The sequence below is a fragment of the Electrona antarctica genome (assembly GCF_951216825.1).
Source record: "Electrona antarctica genome assembly, chromosome: 14".
Classification (NCBI taxonomy): domain Eukaryota; kingdom Metazoa; phylum Chordata; class Actinopteri; order Myctophiformes; family Myctophidae; genus Electrona; species Electrona antarctica.
In genome coordinates this window covers 24,873,669-24,892,445 of record NC_136795.1, presented here as the reverse complement: position 1 = coordinate 24,892,445, position 18,777 = coordinate 24,873,669, and the positions used below count along the sequence as shown (strand labels likewise).

The 18,777-nt window shown below is 44.3% G+C and overlaps 2 protein-coding genes across 4 annotated transcripts in view; one reads left to right on the top strand and one right to left on the bottom strand.

Annotated features, from left to right (window-relative positions):
• Positions 1 to 4,486: 4,486 nt before the first annotated feature.
• LOC306937110 (integrator complex subunit 3-like) lies at positions 4,487 to 7,552 on the bottom strand (the record flags this gene model as incomplete). The annotated part of the gene is made up of 1 exon (XM_079520777.1): positions 4,487 to 7,552. The coding sequence occupies one exon, from the start codon at positions 7,550 to 7,552 to the stop codon at positions 4,487 to 4,489; it is 3,066 nt and encodes a 1,021-aa protein (XP_079376903.1).
• Positions 7,553 to 13,366: 5,814 nt separating this feature from the next.
• Positions 13,367 to 18,777, top strand: part of carm1 (coactivator-associated arginine methyltransferase 1) — a 39,626-nt gene continuing 34,215 nt past the window's right edge. For 2 of the 3 annotated variants that reach the window (XM_079520996.1, XM_079520995.1), the window contains exon 1: positions 13,368 to 13,723. In XM_079520996.1, coding sequence (XP_079377122.1) covers positions 13,582 to 13,723 — 142 coding nt within the window. In that variant the 5' untranslated portion in view covers positions 13,368 to 13,581. Of the gene's footprint in view, positions 13,724 to 18,777 lie in introns of all 3 variants that reach the window. The other variant, XM_079520997.1, reaches the window with a different exon arrangement.

The following is an 18,777-nucleotide window of genomic DNA, read 5'->3' as shown; positions in this document are numbered from 1 at the left end:
CAAGTTGAAGCCGTCCACGAGCGTCATTTCCATCCACCAGCTGTTTAAAAACCAGGAAGGGACGTCTGCTCTAGGTCACAAGAAAGACCCATTTATCACCTTCAATTTACTAGTTTTCCAGTTCCAATTTGATTGGCTCATTACTTCACTTCCAATTTCCAATTTCATTATATAGAGGCATTTCACCTATTTTAACAAAATAAAATAACTATTGTTCCTCAAAATCACTCTACTTAATTCTTCTCTAATTAATTGAAAGTTCTGCTAATCATACTGTAGATGGATTATGAATTACTTTGACTCCACCTCTTGATATCAAAACTTATAAGCTTGCCTCCCATGAAAGGTATTTGTTTTCTGTGATACAATACAATTACAATACAATACAATGTATATATTATTTTCTTGAGTATTATTTAAAGGGGGTTAAAGCAATATTCTTTGGTTAAAATGCGTGTTGAATAGCTCTTGTGATAATAATCATTGCTAAAGTTTGTTCAGTAACAGGGGTCTCGCTCTCTTGTGGCCATACTGTATCACTCCTATATTGGCTGCTCTCCACTGGTTTCTTGTGAGCTTCAGAATCCATTTTAAGCGTTGCACGGAGAGGCTCCCAAGTACATTACGGATATACTGGAACCCAACATGCTGGGGAGCAGCCTTAGATCCTCAGGTAAGGCTCTCTTGGGCTTTAGCGACCTGGGCCTATAGGCTTTGGAACACACTCCCTAAGGATCCGAGACTAGCAAAATCAGTGCTCCTCTGAAAACACTTGGACTATTTGCCTTTTATTAGCACCTATACTGAGATGACACAGACCAAAATTCTGGCTGAGCACACCTGCATAGCTTCTTCCAGAAACCAGTAGGCCTACAAGTGAGAAAAACAGGGTGAGGAGTGCCCGGTTTGTTCTGAGATGTACTATACTTGTACTGTACATTGACAAATTGAATCTCATCTCATCATCTCAATCTCATCAGATGTTTGAATTTCTGTTTGTAGTGAAATGGGGGTGTTAGTGAACCATGGCAAAATCACACGGATGAGATTCTGCCCAAAAGTCTGGTTAACTTTCACAATCGCCTTTGATTTTTTCCACCGGAAACGGGACCGCCAAATAATCTAAACTGTCTGTGATCCGAGTTTTTGCGGGGTCAAACAAAGAATAAACACATGACGTTGATCCCCTTTCCCTCTTCACTCATACTAGGACATAACGTTTGTGTGGTCAGAAGAATTAAATCGTTAATCACAATAATTTGAGCGATCTGATCATCAAGCAAAGTGTCATAATCATGACAGCCTTAGTTGTTAAACATAGGCCTAACTTTAAACATTGACTGCCATGTATTCATTTATTTAATTAAGTGCCGAGATCTTTTCAGCCGTATCTCATTTAAGGGGAAGAAATCACATTGCATTTCTAAGTCACTCGAAACATACATTTTGTAACCGTGATCAGTGGCGCGGCCGTAATCGGACGTAAATAAAGCTTGTTGTGATTCAAATCTGGGATTAGAATCCGAAATAAAAGCTTCTGAAAAAGGTCTGTGACTCAATGGCCGGGCCATCTTGAATTTTCGGGTCATCGCCTGGTTACGGGACTACTAGATGGGCGCTGTTGGGGCGCTTGTTTTACATCGCCGGCTAGTAGGAAGTAGTGGGCCGCCCACAGAGCGGGGCTTTCGCACATTCAAATACAGCCCAAAAAAAACCATTCTGGCAGCCAGCTCGGTAGCGTGCCTCACTAGTCATTAGAATCCCAACCCCACACCTCCTGGTATCGAATACCGCTGCCTGACACTTTTTTTCCAACAACCGCAGACACATTTTTCTGCCAATAAAGTACGTTAGGGTTAAAGTTAAGGTTAGGTTTACGTAGGTATAGTTTTTGTGAGGTTATATAACCACTGAACACAGCAGAGTGCTCCCTACCAGTAACCCCGCTAACAGCCCGGGGGGGTAAAACAAGCACCCCATCAGTGCCCGTCAGCTACCAGGCTCTGCGAATAATGTAGTCACGACTGTTTACATAGCACTAGCATTCCAGAGCTAACCAGATGTAGCTTAGGACCAACCTTAATCAATATTAAACATTAAAAGACGGCTATCTCGGATTTGAAAAGATGGAGATCTCCGTCCATGGCATGGCATGTGGTAAGCAATTTGGGAACCCATGGGCAAAAAAAATAAATGTGCCCTCTTCTGTTTGTTTCCTTTAAATTTGCTTCTGGGGCGGGCCACAATAGAATGTGTGTAACAGTGTTATATAATTGCACAAAATATGATACAAATAAGTGCTTCTACCTGACTTAATTCTCCATGGTTCATGTGTATAAGAGTACATAGTGCATTAGAGGTCACAGCTCCTTTAAGTCTCCTCCTTGCCCCCCGTATAAATGCTCTGCCACACCTCCACCTCTTCCTTCTGTATTTCCGCATGGAACGAGGTGGGTGTCTTTGTTGTTCTCAACAAAATAAGCATTGTACTTGTTGCAAAATGATTTATACGGTGTTTGTTCAACTCTGTTTAGAGAGGAGTCCTTGCATTAAGAACTAACGTGGAGACGTGTCTGTGATTATTCTTTGTCAGGTATGTTACGTTTTATGTGTTATGTTACTGTCGTTGCTTCTGTATTTCCGCATGGAACGAGAGAGGAGTCCTTGCATTAAGAACTAACGTGGAGACGTGTCTGTGATTATTCTTTGTCAGAATAAAGTGTTGTCTTCAAAGAGAGTTCTGGGTCCGTCTTGTCCATTCAACACAACGCAGAGAGAGACAGACTACACCGGTTACATGTGGATGACAGGATGTTGGCCCGTTTGGTCTGCCCTCAGCCCTCCTCTCCCTGAGGACGCCTATGTTTTCATTCCCACTAACGACAATGTATACACGTTCTGAATGCCCCTGCTGACAGATTCAGTAGCTCAGCTCAGAGTCGGACTCTTGAGAGATTGTAAGAACAGCAACGTCTTCGGAATGCCTGCCTGAGGGACCCCACAGTTCACTTGGAGGGGTGAGGACATGGTGACATTTGCGTTGACCACCTGTTCTCTTCCCCCCAGGTAGGATTTCACCCATTTCACAGACGTGCTATCAAACATCCTCCTTGGACCACGGCCCAACTATTTGGTGATCTGAAACCTTTTGACATCATGATGGCATGCCTTCCTCTTTAGCTTAGACTTCCCTTCAAAATGTCTCCTCAAGAAAACTCTGCTTGTTATATTTCATGGAATGCTTTTTGTTGTTGCATCTTACTGTACATATAGCCTACAAGTAGGCCTACATAAGAATAATAATACAAAACATTTTTTGATTCGTCTGGGGACAAAAGCTGTCACACACTTGTGTGAAGTGAGGGGCGCTCTTATCATCATACATCATCATACTTACACCATACATTCCGTGCTCAACCAATCAAATGATTTCAAAGCTGGGCAAAGAAGAGGCTAGCTTCCCTCAAAAAGGGGCGGATTTTAACTTTTATTCACACTCGTGTGAAGTGAGGGGCACCCACTGTGGCTGCCACATGATGTGGCTGTCACGGGGCATGCTGAAAAGGGGGCATGAATAAGACAAAGTCCATAGCCTTGGCTGCTACATGGCGTCACGAATGAAAGCCAGATGTTGGAGGGGTTAGCACCCCTTAATAATAGTAGCAAAGAGGATGGGAAAAAAACGAGGTCAATAAGTTTATATACACACACACACACACACACACACACACACACACACACACACACACACACACACACACACACACACACACACACACTTGTGTGAAGTGGGGGCGCCTTTTCTGCTTTTGTACATCATGGGGGGGCCACCCATAGACTTGGCTGTTACATTACGAGGTGGCAGCCAAGAATATAGTTTTAAATGTTTGTTTTAAGTATGCCCATCCGGAGTGTATTTGTTTCTTATGAAGCTTTATCCACATTGGTTACAGTTGTACTGTCAAACACCTGTATAGAGAGCCACTGATCCATGCAGAACTTCCTCCTTTAGTTTTAATATGTATCCACGTTTTGTACTTTTTGAAATACGTCATTGTTTTTGCTCTTCTTTCTCCTATTCAGCTATTAGTGTAGATTTTCGTCTTACACAAACATTAAATTCCCATTGACAATGAATGGAGAATTTATATATGTGGACGAGCAAATCGGCTATTTTTGTCTTACACAAAGATTAAATTCCCATTGACAATGAATGGAGAATTTACATCATGATGTACGATGATAAGAGTGCTCCTCACTTCACACGGGTGTGATTATTTATTAATATTTAATATGTTGTGTTATAATATGTATGTGTTGTTATTATTTCAATTACTTTTCTCTACTCAGTTCAGCCCCTTTCATCAACAGTAATTTTGACCAATCAGCAAGATCGAGGCCTATGGACAGATCATTGGTAAGTTTCTAACGGAGGCAGGGCTTCTGTGGGAGCAGCAGACATGTGATTGGCCAGTCAATCAGTCCATCACTGCCATTCGTTGTCAGAGCTGACAGCAGACAAATCTTTTCTCTTCCTCTTGGCCGCTTTGGGTTTAGAATCCTGCTCATCCGATGGAGAGCTGGAGATGGATTCCTCTTCGTTGGGATGAGCCAAAGCTACTTTCCTGCTGCGAGGAGAAGACTTCACGACCGCTTTGCGGCGGCGCTTTGAAGGTTTCGACTGACTGTCCTCACATTCCTCCACCAGAGAAAACAGATCCTTTAACCTCACGCTGTGTGATTCATTGCAGTTGGCCTGGGCATGCTGCAAGGCCTGGAGGACGGGTATCTCACTGAAGAAATTGTGTTTGGTGTCGGTCAGACTCAGTCGAAGGGTATCCAGGTGTTCCAGGATCTGCTCCAGTGTCAGCTGGGCCTGCTTACTGCTGGTGCTGCGGATCGTCTGTCTCTTTCGAGGCTGGTTGTTGGTTTTAATGAGCAGAGCCCTGACGTGCTCAGACAGGATGTCTTCATGTTGGGACAGCCAGTGTCTCAGTACACTATTGGTGAACAGGTCCTCTGGATGCCACGGACGACTCAACACCATCTTCAATACGTCCTCCGTGGGCTCCTCTCTGCAGAGGGGCAGCAGCAGGCAGGACAGAGCCTCTGGGTGCTCTTTATGGTTGAGGTCTGACAGAATGGGTAGGATGGCTTCCAGGGGAATGCTGTGAGCCAGAAACAGTTGCCATGTGCTGTATTGTTCAAACGTCTCCCACTCTAAAGACTTCATCAGTGTGCTGAGAGCCGCGTCTATTCGGAACATAACCAGGTTCCCAGTCATCGCGTGACACATTAATTCGTGAAGCTGGGTCGGGTCGATAACCGCTACTATCATGTTGAGCAGTTCGACACTGTGCAGAGTCTCCCCAGGAAACTCGGAGTAGATGGTCGGGATGAGGTAACACAGTAGTCGTACATCGTTCTCCTGACAGGCCTTCATGTCCATCATCAGACAGGTGTGTAAATCTCCCAGAGCAGTCGCGTGAGCAAACAACTCATACGTCTTACCTACCGCTGCTTTACTGGCCTTCAGATAGTACAACAGGTGATACCCTAGGTTGTTCTCTTTTTGGTAAAGTTCGATCAACATGTCCAAGAGGACGGAGAAGCCAGCGTTGTCTTCTTGCATCGCACACAAACCCCTAAACAGCAAACACTGCGGCTTACGCACATACTCCTCCAGAGACTGCTCGCTGATGTCATCAGGCAGAACATCTCCTCCGAAGTCACTCTTAAACAGTATAGCCAGACAGGAAGCAAGTGTGGACATCTGGTCTGTCTCAAAGTCATCCTCCAGGATCAGATCCACTATCCCCTGCATGAGCACGCTCTGCATCTCTGAATCACTAGTTTTCTGCAATTGAACCACCTTCTCTTTCATTGTATTACCTAATTGGTCCAGGAAGGGTGTGATGTCAGCAGATTCCTCAGTAATTGCCGATGTGACTTGGGGGAAACTTATCACTCGCTTCTTACCTTTGATGCATTCATCTTCATCATCACTAAAGGCAGCCTCTGCGTTGTCATAGCAAGCCTTGTCCAACACATGGCTGTCCACCTCCATGTCGGACTCTCTTTTATCTTCCCTTTTGTCCTCCTTTTTCTCTTCCACAGTTGGAGGTGAACTACAGAAATCCGGGAATCGTTTTCTCAGCATAGAGCGAAGCTCCGTGTCCAGTTTAGGATTACCAAACAGTGGAGCTATCTGAGGCAGGACTCCCTTCTCCTCGATTAATTTCAAAGAGTTGGACATGCCCTGTTTCACGTGAGACTCCAGTGGAGGCCAGAAATGAGTAATGATCTTGCACATGAAGTCCAGCAGTGTGACCGTGATTTCAGGGTGAGGCTTCATAGAATGATGCATCACTAAGATAACAGGCTCTATATTCATGATACTGTCCTTTTCGGAATTGAAGAACAGCCAATCATAGAAGAGAGCCAGTTTAGCTTTTGAGGCCGCTACAGGAGACGTGCAGGTGGTAAGGAGCCAGCCAACGATAGCCCAGCGTGGCAAGATGCTTGAATTCAGAATCTTGTTTGGCGGATGAATGACCCCACAGATGTAACGAATAAGATCACAGCATAGCGATTGGCTTTCTGCTGTCGACAGGTACTGTTTCTGAAACCAATGTTGATAGCGCTTCTGCTGTCCAAAACGCACCTTGGATGTCATAAATAGTATCTTTTTCTCCATATCTGGAGTGAGTCGACAGGCCAGGAACCGACTAGATGTTTTAGCTGTTAACAAGTCTAAGAGACTATTGAAATCAGGACTGAGGGATGTTGGGTTATGCAGTAAATCTCTCCACAGCAGTTCCATCTCTGGTATACTAGCGACACTCTGCAGTAAGCGAACCAAGTCTCTGCCAATGACACAACAGTCCATAAACCTATCTCGCAGCAGGCAGATACACAAGTCCACCTCTTTCTGTCGGAGTGGTAACAAGATGGGTGTTCCATGATCCGCTATCAGTCTGAGATAAGTATAGACGGACAAGGCAACCAACAATCGACTCTTTAACAGCCAGTCTTTGTGTTCTACTAAGATATCCAGAACATTCTCAGCCAACCCCAGGTTCTTATTGGAGATGTCTCCCCCTGCTATTTGTTTCATGAGATACATCAGAACTTCATCAGTCTTCGTCACATTATTCTTTACTAACTCTTTGACCAACCACAGCAACTGTGTTCTGGGAACATCTTGAAGTTTGGGGAATTTCCCCCTCATGATCTCCTTGAGTTTCTCCACAATAACACTCATGCAATCTCTAGTGGCCAGCATCAGGTTTCTGAACGACCTCTGTGCCTGGTTGGGTTCAGTCAGGATCAGATGCAATAAACCCAAACACACTTCCTTGTGGCCTTGAGGACCCTGACAAGCATGACGTGTGAGGGGGTCGTAGGGCTCCTGTTCTGAACGCCCATTGGTCAATCCCTGAAGGATCTTAACACAGCCCTCCAATTCTGCTTCCAATTTGTCTTTAGCGTCCACTGGAGTGGAAATCAGCAACCGGCCCGTCTGCTTGGTCTTGGCGGGAGAAGTCTCCATGTCATCCCGCCTCCCTGACCCCTGCTCCTCGTTCACACCATGGGCTTGGTGGCCGGCGTTTTGTTTATTCCTCTTTCTAGTTCCGGTAGGTGTCATGGTTGGGTGAATGGCACCATTAGCAGGACTGGACCCATGCAGTACCTTTTATCAGAGTACTTGGAGTACGATGATGATGTCATTCATCTGATGTCAGTATACTATGATGACAGTTATCTCCTTTGGCACAGAGTTACGACAACTCCGTTCACTTCATGGGGCCTGTCCAATGGCGGCTCTTCTACAGATGCTTCTATTGGCGAAGTGCTGGAAGTTGGCAGAATGCACTGGAGCCCAGCTTTAATGATCTTAAATTCCTTTATTTTGGATCGTTTTTGAGTGGTGCAAACCACTCCAACAACTGGCTTTGTTAGTACCCGTGTGTGTTTGTGCCTGTACGGGTGAGCATGGTTGCTATGGTTAGTATGTGACGTCACTGACATCACACTGTTGAGACTGAATTCATGCGGAGAGTACTTATGACACAGATGCTTTCCTGGTTCTAATGTACAGTAACTATAACAATAAATGTGTAGTTGCACCACTCAGTTCACACGTGTGTGATTTTTTAGTAATAGTACAACATAAACATTACAGAGACCAAGGTTATTATAGTTAACTAAAACTAACTAAAACAGGAAAACTACAAAAAGAGGCTCACACACAAACTTTTGTCGATGGTTGATTGTCCAACAGCAACTGAATATATATATTTGTGAGTGGTGCAAACCACTCCAACAACCAGCTTTGTCTGTATGTTTGTGTACCTGTATACCTACGTGTCCGTGCAAAGGTGAGCATGGTTACTATGGTTAGTGTGTGAGGTGATGTCACTGACATAGCTGATCAGACTATATAAGACCTTGCACCACTCAGTTCACACGGGTGTGATTTATTTTTATTACACAATACTTATTACACAATACTTCTTGAATCTTTCTGAATCCTATAGCCTACCTGACAAATAAACCAAAGTATGAAAAAAACTAACTAAAACTAAGCATTTTCACAAAAATAAAAAATAAAACTAAACTATAATGAAAAATCCCAAACTATTATCTTCTCCCCAGGAGTCCCGTCTACAGGTGAAGTATACAACAGGCGAGGTATTTATCCGTAGCTTGTTACTCTTCATTCTATAGCCCGCAGCCAGGGGGGTGCCCGTTAAGTAACAGTCTGTGCTCCATAACAGTGCTTTAGTTTAAGAGATTTCTTTCCGACCTGAATTTAGCGTGGTCTCCTGGATTTGACGTTTACTCTGCGCCGCTCCCCGTAGACGGCGCAGTGCCCGGAGTTGGGTTTCCTTTCCCTCAGTAGATCCTGTCATGTATTTCCACACAACTTAACTAACAAACTAGAAGAATAGTGTTCTCTGAAGTGTGATGTAGGGGAGAACGGGGTAAGATGAACCACTTTTTGCTTAAGTTGTCCTGGAAGCAAGGCAAAATGAGATGGCAGTAAAATCTTAATAACTAAACACCCAGTTTAATATGATATTAAGAGTAAAACATAGCCGATAACATTCATTTTCAAATAAGTTTTTCGGACATGTTTGATAATTCATTTATATTTTAAAACTAATCCTCCCAAGGCTCGGTCTCGCTGTCAGCCCCGCGATCTACCCGCCGACACTCCCCTTTTTAAAGAGCCGTAAAAGTTCTTTGCATGTGCCACTGATCAGCTTCCCTTACGTTAAAAGGCCATAGTTCAACCCTCCTGGGGGATCCGGCTGCCGCTGATTGCTGATTAGGGCGCGGCGCCGGCGTCATTTCACACTGCTGGAGGAGGAGGTTTGGTATGTATACGTGATCGATCAGCGGGTCTCTTGTTCAAGGCGTCTGACAGCGCGTCTGATTACCTAGGGTTTCCTAGCGAGACCCCGTACATTTTTTTTTACACCATCACTAAACACGGGTATATTTTACCCAATGTAAAATATTCCATAAAAAATATTTTTCATCAAAATATATTGAAGTACAGCAATACATGGCAACTTGAGGGGGGGGGGGGGGGGTGAAATTGCAAACATATAATCGTCCGGGTGGAAGCTATTTCCTAGCCTTATTCGATGACGACGAATTTGACGAGGATATCGAGCAACAGCGTCCCCCCCGAACCCTGCTAACTGGGGTCCCACAGGGATCTATACTTGGTCCTTCCTTTTCTCCCTGTACACTAAATCTCTTGGCACTCACAATAGCTTATCACTGCTATGCCGATGACACTCAACTGTTTCTATCGTTCCCCCCTCTGCTACGCAGGTGCACAGAGCGCATCACTGCATGTCTGGCTGACATCTTACAGTGGATGTCTTCTCACCACCTCAACCTTACCCAGCTAAGTCCTGCCCCATGCAGGAGCTAACTATTTCCCATAGACAACGCCTTGGTAACTTCGGTTCCAACAGCCAAGAACCTTGGTGTTGTCCTGGACAGTAAGCTCTCTTTCAAAGCACATACAGCGGTCACTCGATCCTGTAGGTTTACACTCTATAACATTCGACGAATTAGACCCTTCCTCACCCAGGGGTCATCCTTATCCAGACATCAGTCATATCAAAACTTGACTATTGTAACTCTACTGGCCTGCTGGCATGCATACTTAATCCTCCGCTCTCTCAATTGGCTAGTGGCTACCAGTTGCTGTCCGCACAAAACTCTGATGCTGGCCTTCAAAGCAACCAAAGGTATGGCACCCCAATATCTTCAAAAAGTTTGATCGGACCCTACAAACCCTCCCGCACGCTCAGATCAGCCAACACAGAGAAGCTGGAAGAACATTCACTAAAAACGCAGGGACAACACTCCACACGTCCCAAACTCTTTTCCCTTCTCGCTCAAAAACTATGGAATGCACTTCCCATTGCAATGATAATGATAATGATAATGAATTTTATTTATATAGCACCTTTTAAAACAATGTTCCAAAGTGCTGCACAGAGCAGGGTAAAAAAACAGCAATGAACACATCAAGTCAAAAACAAAAAGCACATACAGTAGAAATGCAGATAATACAGTATCAATGTTTACATATGTTTAAATAACAAATTATAAAAAACATTTGGTATAGAGGTAGGTCTTCAAATAAGATTTAATACAGGCACGGAAGATTTAAATACAGGCACGGAATAAGGTGTTAGCCTTAGCTGTGTCGGCAATGCATTCCACAACCTAGGTGCCCGGGCGGAAAAGGCCTGATCACCATGGGTAACTACATTTGTCATAGGGATATCAAGGAGGGCCTTATCTGACGATCTAAGGGTGCGTTCAGGTTTGTGCGAGGAGAGCAAATCAATCAGACTGAACTACAGACTCACTCCCGATCTTCCACTGTAGTCTGAAAACCCACCTCTTCAGACTCCATTTTAGCCCGTAACTTGCCATAGCCTAGCCTTGACGACCTTATAGGCGTATATGCAAAGGCTCAACTTATGTAATTTAGATAGCATTTTATGTAGACATAGCACTCTATAGTGTATACGCATCGTTTCATTGTATAGATTATAGCTATTCCACTGGATGTTCTTAGCTTACTTATTTGATGTATTATGGGTTGTTCTTGCTTACTGTAAACCGCTCTGGATTAAGAGCATCTGCTAAATGCCTAAATATGTAAATTGGAGTCGATCAGGTCTCCACAGGACCAGCACTGTGGAGTCCATCAGGACAATCAGGTTTCCATGGAGCCACCCTGCGCGGTGACAGCAGAGTTCAGCACCTCGGACAGCGCCGTCTCCTGGGCCAGCTGGCCATTGTGGCCAAGTTGGTTCTGATCATGACTGTGTAAGCTGCTCACTCTGCCTCATTCATCACTGGCTCTCCTTGCTGGAGGACAGTGTTGGAAGAAGTATTCACTTTTTTTTACTTTAAGTAAAAGTCTTAATACCACAATGTAGAAATACTCTGAAAATCACAGATCTACAAGCTCACAACGCATTGCATCGCGGCGCGTTGTGAGCTTGTAGATCGGCTTAGCCGAAGTATATAAAGTGCTGAATGGGCTCTATGCACACACCGTTTTGGAAAGATCTTGTGTCCTTGAGTAAGTTCCAAATGGCCCTGTACATGCAGGTCTGTAACTCTGAGAGTGTATACACATGGAACCAAATAGACCCTTTTGGGTCCATTTTGGTTTCATTTGTATACTCCCCAGTTATGGGGGTCCTTGAAATTTAAAAAAAAGTTTGAGAACCACTGTACACTAAATGGAACAGAGCCTTAATTAGTATCATCGCTAACACCTGAAGGAAGTATTTATTCTTCTGAAAAACCTTAGTCTTTAATAGTCTTAGTCAACAAAATGAACACTGCCCAGAAGTAAGACTTATTCTGTGAGCCCATTGTATGTTTTGTAATTATAAAATCATTGTAGTAGAGTAAAAGTACAATATTTGGATCTGAGACAGATGTAGTGTAGTAGAAGTAAAAGTGTTGCAAATAGGAACTCCAGTAAAGTAAATATACATCAAACTGGAACTTATACGTATACAAAACCTGAGTAAATGTACTTCGCTACTTTCGACCACTGCTGGAGGAACACCACCATTGTGCTGCTTGGGCGGTAAGCGATTTCACTCCACATATTCTCTGTTGCACATTTACTGTGGTCTGTGAATACCTGATGTTTTTTCTTTCTGTCTCCTTTAGGCATTATAGGATAGGAGTGTCACTTTCACTGAATGCTACATGTTGTTTTCTGTAGCTTAGACCTATACCCTGATCCAGGAAGAATTTGTGTTTGACTTTAAATTTTACGTAAGCTGCCCACCACCACGCACGCACACACACGCGCGTGCACAGAACTCTAACATTTCCCCAAATAAACTGCCATTATGACACTCCTTTTGATTCCTCGTCTGTTGGTTTGGGTCAGTCTACTTAGGACACCTGTATTGTGGGCCCACTGGTTGTTTCAATAATTTGGGGGCAAGTGGGCTCCCAAACTTATTGGTAAACTGTTTTTAATGTTAACATAACATTAAAACTAAGCTTCAGACCTCCCCCCAAAAACCTGATACAACGAACTACTATACTCGCCGTACTCGGCCTAAAGCCCATGACATGACCCACCTAATTCCAACACACTTTGCTCGTTGGGGGATGGCTCAGAGTGGGAAAAGACAGGGTTAAGCAAATATAAATGGGATTGGTATTGTTAGGATGACCATCTTGAACATACAAAAGTTAACAAAACAGGACAAGCACATCATGTAGCTCTTCCCCTCAACACAAACCGCTGTCAAATGGAAAATCAAAATGCCAGCCTTTTATGCTCTGGACTATACCATTAGAAGGGTGTATTCTAAATCTAGCTAGCATTGAATAAATAAACATATACTGTACAATACATAGGCCTACATAAATATCCACATGTATATTAAAAGTCTCCATGAATTACTACACAATATAATAACTACAAATAACTTTCCCCTACAACCTAAATTAGCAACTACAAATGCACATCACTGTGATGTGCTTTTTATGGTTTATATTTAAGATATACATACATACATACATACATACATACATACATACATACATACATACATACAACATACATACATCCCCAGTAACTATCGATTAAACAATCAATCTTTAATATTGCGATACATATATATATATATATATATATATATATATATATATATATATATATATATATATATATATATATATATATACATACACACATATATATATATATATATATACACACACACACACACACACACACACACACACAAAGAGAGAGAGAGACATTTCTATGGACACTCTCCCCCTGGCCCCTGTTGTCGTAGGAGGAGGAGGAACAGCAGAGTGATCCTATTGGGAGAGGAGGAGCAGATGTGAGGCGCCAGACCCAGTGCGTGCGCGAGCAGTCAGCGACGCACGCTCTCCTCCTCCTGCCAGTGCTTCTTCTTCTCCTCCTCTCATCATCAGATCATTACACACACACACATTAGAAAAAAAGAAAGAAAAAAAAAAGGAAGGAAGATGGCGATGTCGGTGTTTCCCGGCGTGCGGCTCCTGTCCATCGGGGACGCAAACGGAGACATCCAGCGCCACTCGGAGCAACAGCCGCTGCGGCTGGAGGTGAAGACCACGCAGGACGCTGCGCTGCTCAACCTCTCCAACGGTGAGGAGCGAGTGGCTGCTCTCTAGACTCTGGCGGCCCCCCCGCTCTCTGGCTCAGCTCGGGAGCAATGAATGCTAATCGTAGCTTTTAGAGTTAAGCCTCATTTTATACTTAGTTGCGTGCTGCTCGGTAAATGGCAGATCTACAAGCTCACCACGCGTCACGTTCGTGACGCGAGGTGAGCTTGTAGATATGCTATTTACGGCACGCAACGCCAGCACGCAACCCCCCCTCATTTAGCTTCCGAAAAGCTAACCTCGCTTCCCGCAGTTACGTGGAAAAAAGCGAGGTTTCTACCACTAATGGGGAAAACGTTATACAGCAATTACATTGGTATTCGTGTTTATTATTAAAGTATTCACATTATTTGTATTTTATATGTATTATTGCAGTGCTTGAGTCATGCAGGGGTTCTATTTACTGTTCAGTGGTTTCTATTTACTTGTCCGCGGCTTAATCCGGTCTAAAGACCGCCCTACTGTATCCGGTCATTTCCACGCACACTACGTGCGTACAGGGACCCCGTTTCCGTATCCACCCTAGACCGGATCCGCAGCATTTGCAGAGCGAATAGAATCCCACCAGTCTCATTATGAACGCTAGCCTAGCCACGTTAATGCTAGTTAGCTTTTTAGCTTGTTTAGATGCTAACGCTTAGTAGGCTGTCAGTGTGAAGCCGTAGGTAGCTGCTGCTGGCACCGATCGTTAGCATTAGCGATTAGCCTGATGGTAACGTGGCTCGACGAGCCGACCCGTTGATGCGACACAATAAAGAAGCGGCTTTGCTAACGTGTGGTTTTGCTTTTGCCCTTTAACGAAAAGTCCCGGCGCGTAGCGCCTCGTGTTAGCCGTGCTTCTGTATGTTTAACTGCTTTAAATGGGTCTGTTTGTGTTTGTTTTATGACTGTAATACAATCAGTCTTTAGCTTGTTTTTGTTATTATTAGCCGCAGTAACTCGTTTGTTTTGGGACCCGGGGCTGCAGCTTTGCTTGAGCGCTACTCCGGGTTTGTTACGCCGCCATTGGTGACCTTATCGAATTCCGTGACCGATCTTATGAATAAAATCGCCGCATTTCGGCGCACAGCGTATGAGCGCCAAAATGCCACCCTAATTGGGATTCGGGTCTGTTTTGAATGTCACGGCCGAGCCGTTTCTGCTGAAATGGCAAAGCAAATGCCCTCCGGCGTTGCAGAAGTCGATAGGTCACCGGTTTCGGTGTCAATTTCGGGGCTCTGAGCTTTGCGCTCACTGCGGTCCGGCAGGCTGTAATCACATCCCGTTCAGTCGCTCTCTCTCTCGGGTACACTCGAAAGTAAAAGTTTCGGGACGTGTTGCGTTTCAGTAAACAAGCCTCTGGGATTCCTCCGCCACAGAGAGAGATTCAGTGTTAGTTATGCATCCATATATCTTTGTTCTGATCGTAACAATGGCCAAGCCCCCGCCACCGACCCTCCTTTGTTATGATCGCCCGTTGAAGATGTGCGGGGGGGGGGGGGGGGGGGGGCAGGCAGGCAGGCAGGCAGGAGTCCTCAAACTTTTACATCTCCAGTTGTGTAATCCATTTGAAGTTGCACTTGTCAGAGTTACTGAACTGTTGATTCCATTTATCACTTCAGACTGACACAAGTTCCTAACTATCAGCCATTTAGCTAGGGACCCCCCTCAAAGACCCCTGGGGGTTCCTGGACTCTGTTCTACAAATAAATATTGTCTACAAGCTCATAACGCCTCACACTGCGTTACGAGCTTGTAGGTCTATTTTCACAGTATTTGCCTCTTTATTGCATACTAGTTCATAATTTGGCCATTGTGGTATTGAAAAAAGTCTTAAGTCATTAAGTTCTGAAATGTGTAGATGTCCCTTGCCCTATCAAAGTGGTGTAGTGTAGACCAAAAAAACGTGTACACTGACATTTCCGCAACTGTCTGCATTTATCATTCGATCGTAACTTTGACTTTCGACGTACCTCACGCCAACGCTCACTTCGGCAGCTAGTGTAGTGTTTTCCGTTTAGACATGCAGAGCAGCGTTGTCTAACGACCATCTGACAGGGCAGTGATGTAAATATGTTTTCGGTGTAATGGGTGTCGAGACCCAGGGGTGGTCTTTTAGATGGGTTCCAGGGACATTTTATTAGTCCCACTTCAATGACGTTAGGAGTCATATTTTGACAAATTGCATTTTTACAAATTGCAGCATTTAACTCTTATTTCATGGAATTTGGTTTGAGCGTACGCAAAATGGCGGCGCTCGTGTGTTATGATTGTGTTTCTACGACGATTTCTACGTTGATTTTATTGTTTATATAACGTAGGATGAAGTCTGATGTGGCCATGCAAAATTATTGTCTGTGGATTTATTTGTATTAATTGTTCTACAGCGATTTCATTTTTAGAGTGTATTCTGTTACAGTACTGAGTACAGTATTGCGTCCCAGGACCCCCGGACGGTGACATGATTGCGTCCTTTCTCAATTTTGTGCATCTAAGGACGCATCACTACAGGCATCTAAATAATTATGTTAGGGCATGTCTGGCACATCTTTGTAGTCTTCGGTGGCTCACCAGGGCTAAAATTTCCAGCGCCCAGCCACGAGTCTCTGAACAAAGTGGAGTGACATATTCAATATTATACTACAGGCAGTTTTGACCAAGCAATTGGTTGAAATAGGCTCTCGAGCTGTGCTGAAATGGGCATGACAGCACACACCTAGACATTAATAGAAGATTTGAACAGATTAATCACATTAGAAATAACATCTGTGCGGCCTGGGCCGTGGCTCAGCGGTCCAGGCACCTTGGCCGGTAGTCCAAGTCTGGCAGTGTGCCGCGGGCTCGACTCTCGATCCCGACCGCCTTTACTGCATGTCGCCCCCCATCTCTCTCCCCATTTCCTGTCAGCCTACTGTAAATGGTAAATGGTGCATTTATATAGCGCCTTTATCCAAGGCGCTTTACATAGATTGTGCATTACATTCACACACATTCATACACTGATGGCGGCGGAAACCATGCAAGGTACCAACCAGCACATCAGGAGCAATTAGGGCTTCAGTGTCTTGCTCAAGGACACTTCGACACTAACTCTGGGGGAGCCCGGGTTCGAACTGGCGACCTTGCGGTTACCATCCGGAAACTCTACCCCTGAGCCACCGCCGCCTACTGTCTGTCCCTCTATAAAATAAAGGCGAAAGCCATAAAAAAAAAGAAGAAATATCATCTGTGCTGATTAGTTGAGTCTCTGCACTGTGGCAGAGCAGGCTGCAGTGATGGGGCTGTTGCTACAGTAGCAATGGCTATGCTAGCATGTTGCACGCCCCGTTCCATCCCGTTTACATATGGGATTCCGCTCGCATTAGTCGGCGCATTAGTCCGACAACGTTGCTTTGCGTGCGGTTAGGGACAGGGTTAGTAATGGGGCGAGTCGGACCAACTTGCCGTCGGAATAATGAGCCGAGCCTTGCAGTAGCTGCTGCTAGCTGTGGAAGGCTAGTGATTCAGCCTTGTTTGTTTACAGTGGAAGTAATGTGTTGCCAGGTTTTGTGAGAGAAATGGGCAATAAAACCAAGGCCATCATGATGTTCACGCCACATGCTATTTCAGCCCCTGTTAAATATCACCACTCTAGATGAAACTCAAATTGAGTGGGTGGAGCACTACAATTATCTTGGTTTCTGGTTGGATAAACTACATTTTAAATTTCATGTTGATTTGTGCAAGAAGCTTAAATTAACTTTGGGCTTCTCCTACAGATTGAAGGCTTGTTTTGCCCGTTCCTCTCTCAAACACGTGCTCACTGCCTGGTGTCTTTCTGTCCCAGCTGGGCTATAGTGATACCATTTATAGGTTTGCTTGCTCCTCCACTTTAGCTTAACTGGATCCCCTGTACCATGCTGCACTGAGATTCATAACAAACTCACTTTTCAGAACCCATCATTTCTCTCATATTGGTCGCTGGCAACAATCTTCTCAAATGCAGTCCGCGGCACAATATGAACTCGGCAACAAAAGTTCGCAAATGTTATATAATTTTAATCATTGATTAGTCACCTTTACAACGAGGTATAGCTTGTAAGGATCGGGCGTTCGTGGAATGAGCAACACAGCTAAACGTGTGGGTAGCGCCTCGAAATATTTTGCCAAAATAGCAAGTGGTTGGCATTCACCCTTGCTTTGCGTTGCTTAGTGGATTGGATGATTGCACTTTCCCACAATAATGACAACACAACACATATTGGCCATTTTTACACTCTGTATGTAAGATGGGGAAAATGGCATTTGTACAAGAGCAAATAGTGTATATCAACCCACTGTTGGGTGTTGTGGTGGCATTAGGGCCCATATTCTGAAGATATGGGATCGCCCCTGGCTCCAGAATCTAATCCCAATATCTCACTGCATTGACATTGCCTTCAATGATGACAAGTTCTGTCTTGCCTGTGAGAGAGATACAGCCCCATACCAAGCTGTTGTGGCTGCGTATGGATCTTTCAGACGCTACTGAGTTCCCTAACACGGAGTGTAAAATGAAAGTGTAAAAATGAGTAAAAACCGACATTGTCCGACGACAACCTACCTTAACCTAACCCAAAGGCACGGAGCAGCGCATGTTCGATCGCATGTCCGATCGCATGTCCGACTGTCGTTTCCGCATGTTGGTCCGTTGGTGTGTCTAATCTGCGTGTGCATCACCTGTGTTGCTCATCCTACGAACACCCGATCCTTACAAGCTAAGCTATACCTTGTTCTAAAGGAGACTAATCAAAGATTAAAATTATATACAATACAAATTGGTATTACTAAAATGGAGAAATAATGGACCAAAGTTAAGTTTCCAAACTTTTGTTGCTGAGTTTATAACAATTTGGGGGTCTTTCACATTGATTGATTGATTGAACAGGGTCCACCATGTTCAATTCATCAAAACATTTAGAGACGTACAAATAGACACTTCTATATAGACAAAGAACAGAACAGGAATTCATCATAATGGAGGTAAAAAGGGAAAAGAAACATACAGTGAGGGGAAAAGGGGGGGTGGGGGGTGATTCA